We start from the raw sequence: 5,343 nt of genomic DNA, 5'->3' as shown, positions 1-5,343 counted from the left end.
AGAGAGCTTAATTGTTTTCTAATTTTTTTATATAATTGCTTTTGAGCGAGGTGTGCAAATGAGGATTAGGCTAATTAAAGTGCCGCCGGCCCGTGCAGCTCTGTTGCCTGCGCTGTTTCCGGCCCCCCCCGAGACTCCGCGGCCCCCCCCGAGTTCCCCAAGGGCCGAGTTGGGCCAGAAGGGCCGCACGGGCGGGGGAGGGGGGGCAGGGGCCCCGCGCATCACCCAGCTCCTCACTAAAGCATTATTTATTCAACCCAATATTATGGTAATCAAGTAGGGGACGGGTTGGCAGGGGAAGGGAGCGGGCTGGGGATAGCAGGAGGTGGGGGGGTGGATAAAGAAAAGTTGGGGAAAGAAACGCCAAATCCGCCGGCAGCGGCTTCCCCGAGGTGCACCCGGGGGCGCGGGCAGCCGGGCTCCCCCCGCTCCGCCTACAGGGCCAGGGCCGGGGCCGCACCCGCGCAGAGGCGGTGGCGGGAAGCGCAGCCGCGGCTGCCGGGGCCGGGTTCCCTCCGCCAGGCCCCGCCCGCCCGTGCCGAGGCTCTGCCCGCCGGGCCGGGTCGGGCTGGGCTTGGGGGGGGCCGGGCTGGGCTGGGCCGGGCCGGGTCGGGCCAGGCCCGCCACGGCGGGGGCCGAGCCGCGGGCGCCCAATCAGCGCGGCGCGGGGGCTCGGGCGCTTTAAGCGCGGCGGCGGCGGAGCCGGGACAAAGTCCCCCCGGCGCCGCGACGAGCATCCCCGCTCGGCCGCCAGACCTGGCTGTCGCCGCGTCTGCCCGCTCTGGGGCCGCGACCAGGACAGGCACCGGGTCCGGCGGGCGGCTTCCCCACACCCCTCCGCAGCCGCGCTCCTGCGGGGTGCCTGCAGACACCTCCTCCTTCTCCTGCCGCCGCCGTGCCCGGCCATGTCGATGCTACCGTCCTTTGGCTTCACGCAGGAGCAGGTCGCCTGCGTCTGCGAGGTGCTGCAGCAAGGGGGGAACCTGGAGAGACTGGGCCGGTTCCTCTGGTCGCTGCCGGCCTGCGACCACCTGCACAAGAACGAGAGCGTCCTGAAGGCCAAGGCGGTGGTGGCCTTTCACCGCGGCAACTTCCGCGAGCTCTACAAGATCCTGGAGAGCCACCAGTTCTCGCCACACAACCACCCCAAGCTCCAGCAGCTCTGGCTGAAGGCTCACTACGTGGAAGCCGAGAAACTGCGGGGCAGACCCTTGGGCGCCGTCGGCAAATACCGCGTCCGCCGAAAATTTCCTTTGCCTCGCACCATCTGGGACGGCGAGGAAACCAGCTACTGCTTCAAGGAGAAATCCCGGGGCGTGCTGCGGGAATGGTACGCCCACAACCCCTACCCGTCCCCCCGGGAGAAGCGGGAGTTGGCAGAAGCCACCGGTCTCACCACCACCCAGGTCAGCAACTGGTTCAAGAACCGGAGGCAGCGGGACCGAGCGGCGGAGGCGAAGGAAAGGTACGTGCCACCCCCCCGCATCCCCTCCCTCCCCCCCCTTTTCTCCCGGCTCCCTCAAACGAAAATAACTCACTCCCCAAAATCCATTTCTACACCCCCCCCCCAAACCGCCCTGCCTTTTGCCCTTTCGCGGAAACCCGAGTGGATTTTCCACCCGAGATCCACCGGACCCCGTTTCCCACCTGCCCGGAGGGAGCAGCAAGTCCCTCACTGGCCTCTTCAGGCCGCTCCGCCGTCTTTGTTTGCTTGTCTGCCGCCCGGAGTAAACTGGGAATGATGCAGTCCCGGAGCCTCCGAGGGAAGCGGTCGGGTATTGCCGGGAATCGGGCACGGTAACTCCGAAGCCCGGAGAAGGAGAAAGAAGTCCCAGGATGGAGAGGGAAGGAACCGGAGGGTGATCGGGATGAGGACGTGCTGGCCGGGCCGAGCAGCCGCTCCGTATCGAGACCACCCCTGGCACCCCCGGCGGCGCCGCCCGGGTGGCCTCCTTGCGAAGCAGCGGCTCGGCCCGGCGAAGCCGACAACCACAGAGGGCAGCGCCCCGCTTTTTGTCTCCTCCAGCAACCTCCTCGCCGAGCGTCTTAGAGAAAATTCCTCACCCTGCTCGTCCCTGGGCCGCGCTTTCATTTTGAGTTAAAAAGAGAAAGAATTCTTCCCCCCACCCCCCCCGTCCAACGTTTCCTCCTCACCCGCATTACCGAGCTGTGCGGTGCACACCTATTTCTAGGAGGGTAAAAAGAAATTGAGAGCGTCCGTTATAAAAATATTAGGCTGTTCTACATTTTTGTTTTCTTTCCGGAGAGAGGCATCTGCTGCCACAATGAAATAGAATGCGAAGGATTTAGTGGGGGCATCAGCCCAGAGCCTATACCCGGCGCCTCTCGCCCGCCATAACGTCCCCGTTGTGGGGTTTGGTTTTTTTGCCTTTCTGCAGGGAGAACACGGAAAACAACAACGCGGCCACCAACAAGCCGAACCAACTCTCGCCTCTGGATGGGAGCAAACCCCTCATGTCCAGCTCCGAGGAAGAGTTTTCTCCTCCCCAAAGCCCGGATCAGAACTCGGTCCTGCTCTTGCAGGGGAACCTCAGCCACGCCAGGAGCTCCGGCTACTCCCTGGGCGGCTTGGCCGCATCCCAGACCCCTCACAGCCTCCAAGGCCACCAGCTCCAGGACTCGCTGCTGGGACCTCTCACGTCCAGCCTGGTGGATCTGGGATCCTAAAGGCCCGCGGCGGGCTGGCAGAGGGTCTGGAGCGGCGGTTCCGCTCGGGGACAGAGGTTCTGGGTTGTACATAGAGGACAGCACCCGGGTTTACAGCTCACCCGCTGCTTCTTGACGGGACTCTCGGCTCTTTTCACACAACCTCACGTCGGCTCCTGGTTCAGTTCCCTCCCAGTGTGTCCCACTATCATCACCATGATTGGGGGGTTTATTTTTTTTTTTTATTTTTTTCCGCGTAGCCAAACGCAGGGAGCGGCAGAAACCCTCAGCCCTTCGAGTTCAACCCAGCTGGTCCCAACGGGAATTACAAAAAAGAGAGAGGGGGGGAAAAAAAGGGAGGAAAAACCAAACCCAACCCCAGCTGGATCCGATTCCACCCAAACAAATCCTAGCCCCGCGGGCGCGGAGGGGCCGGGGCGGCCTCCGCATCCCCGCTGCTGCCCGGTGTGTCCCTGCGGGGCCGGCGCTGAGCTGGGCCGGGGGCAGAGGGAGCGACTCGTTGCGCTGAGCCCGGCGTTGTGACGGGAGGAGGGAGGGGAGTTACGTTTACATTTTTCATATTTAGCCTTACCGGAAGGATTTCGATGTAGTTTAAATTAAAAAAAAAAAAAAGGCGAAAGCTGCAGTATTAGAGTTTTACCAAGTGCCTATGTCTTAACGCGGCCGGGCGAGGCAGGCAGCGAGCGAGCTCCCGCCACCCCCGGCTTCCTTCTAATCCGTGGTGAAATACATCGATGTGGCTAAAATTAGGGTAATAATTAATAAGAGCTGGCGGCCGCTTCCCCCCGAACGGGTGCTTCTCGGGCCGCCCCGGCAGCTCCCCGTTGCCCGCTCCCGCCTGGCCCCGTTCTCCGCTTTCCCCTCCGGCTTGCAGAGAGCCGGCGGATGACGAGTATTTGTTACCAAAAATCGCATGTGCTTTCAGGTTTATTTTATATTGTACCTAAACAATCTAAATTAAACAACGCTGATGGCAGAACACCCAGGCTGCGCTTTTATTTGCCGGAGCGAGCCCCTGTCCCTCTGCCTACCCTTACCCCCCACCCGGCGGGCGCTTCAGGGCTGAGGAGGCAACCGGTGCCTTTCTAACCGAGGGGGGATGGGGATGGGGCACCCGCAGAGCCGCTTGCTGGGGGTTGCACGGCCGGGAAGGAACTGCTCCTTCCCGTCGCCCGCCCCGTCGGGGCCTCGCTGCGGCCCGGCAGCTGGTGCCGGTCCCCCCCGTTAGCGTTTTGCATCATTAAGTGCGTGTTTATTTAAGTCGTTCCCGTGTTTGTTCTCGGGGTCTTGGGCCATGGAGAAATGTCACCCTCTGCAGGAGGGTCCTGCCAGGCCGGTGCGGTCCGCGTCCCTCCCGCTCAGGCCCGGGAGCACGGACACGCTACAGGGCCCTCCGCGGATTCCCCCCCCCCCCCACCCCGCTCCGGGACGGGGCTTAGGATCTGTTTTTTCCACCGCCCTCCTCGGCTCCGGCTTCCCCATCGCGTTGCCCAGCCCAGCTCCTGCAGGGGTTCCTGCGCCCACAATCCTTTTTCTTTTTTTTTGGGGGGGAGGGGGGTGTGGGGTACGGCTGGGACGATGTGGGCCCCCAGCCCTCCTGGGCAGGATCCAGCGTGGCTCTGTGGGATCAGGGCGGAGAGCGCAAGTCCGGCGTTTGGGCGCACAAGCCACACTGGTGGACACGCATCTGCTTGTCTGTGCCCATCAGCGACCGCGGGTGGAGCCGGGACAAAACCAGACGTTCTGGGGTGGGAGCACGGAGACCTCCCCAAGCACGGCCACACAAGCCCCGGCAGCCCAGCCCCGGAGGCCTCCTGAGGCGGACCCCGCTGCCCGACCCGCGGGGACCCCAGGGACTGGACGGTCCGTGGCCTGGCCCTGCCGAGGACCCTCGTCGCCTTTGGTGGGGGCCTCAACCAGCCCCTCCGTGATCTGCCACGAAGCCGCGCAGCTGCTCCCAGCCCCTAGGGCATAAAGGGACATCCACCCAGGGAACAGGGGAAAGGTTTTTAAGGTGAGCAGCTGCGGGCTCTGGGTCCTGAGGATGGATAAGCTCTAGCTCCGTTTTTTTGGTGTAGGCTTTTGTTTGGGTTTTTTTTTTTCTTTTTTGTTTGTTTGTTTTGTTTTAGGTTTTTTAGTTTTGTTTTGGGTTTTGTTTCCCCAAGTCACTCGGTGAAGAGGAAGGATAAATACTGCCCGAGGTTCCAGCCCTGAGCAGCGAGGAAGCCAAGCAGGGACTCACAAACCAGGGTTATTTCCAAAGCAAAGAGCGCAGATGCACTTTCTGCGCACAGGCAACGGCAGGGCTGACTTTTGGAGTGGGAAGCTGCCAGGGGATGTCCCCCTTGCCCAAACCCTCCCCGTACTCGTCACAGAACTGTGGGTCGGGACTGCTGCCAGGCCCGACGGCTGCAGAGCAGGACGGCTCAGTACAGCCCTTTCCATGCCCCGACCCTCTATTTACTTCACAGAGAGAAGGATGAGGTTGCCAACAGGCGAATGGTGGCAAGAAGGAAGGGAGGGTGCCGAGGCCCTCCCTGGAAATGACCCTCCTGCAGGGGAAGGGGCCGGGGCAGACAGGTGGGAGCAGGGAGGCCCTGGAGCTGAGCCAGGCGCAGGTTGCTGAGCTCTCCTCTATTAGGCTTGACCTCGCAG

At 62.6% G+C, this 5,343-nt stretch overlaps 1 protein-coding gene across 1 annotated transcript; it reads left to right on the top strand.

Moving 5' to 3' along the window:
• Positions 1-645: 645 nt before the first annotated feature.
• On the top strand, positions 646-3,607 carry LOC101873747 (homeobox protein SIX1). Its single transcript, XM_034062006.1, has 2 exons — positions 646-1,465; positions 2,400-3,607. Exons 1-2 carry the CDS (start codon positions 906-908, stop codon positions 2,686-2,688), a joined length of 849 nt encoding a protein of 282 aa, XP_033917897.1. The 5' UTR covers positions 646-905; the 3' UTR covers positions 2,689-3,607.
• Positions 3,608-5,343: the final 1,736 nt, after the last annotated feature.

Source organism: Melopsittacus undulatus, chromosome 4 (genome assembly GCF_012275295.1).
Source record: "Melopsittacus undulatus isolate bMelUnd1 chromosome 4, bMelUnd1.mat.Z, whole genome shotgun sequence".
Classification (NCBI taxonomy): domain Eukaryota; kingdom Metazoa; phylum Chordata; class Aves; order Psittaciformes; family Psittaculidae; genus Melopsittacus; species Melopsittacus undulatus.
The sequence above is the reverse complement of the archived record's forward strand: the minus strand, read 5'-3'. Positions and strand labels throughout refer to the sequence as shown.

Bases quoted from the DNA above. Each gene is read 5' to 3' on its own strand.
- LOC101873747 (XM_034062006.1), top strand. From the start codon at position 906: ATGTCGATGCTACCGTCCTTTGGCTTCACGCAGGAGCAGGTCGCCTGC. The intron at 1,466-2,399 runs GTACGTGCCACC...GCCTTTCTGCAG, and splicing joins GCGGCGGAGGCGAAGGAAAG to GGAGAACACGGAAAACAACA.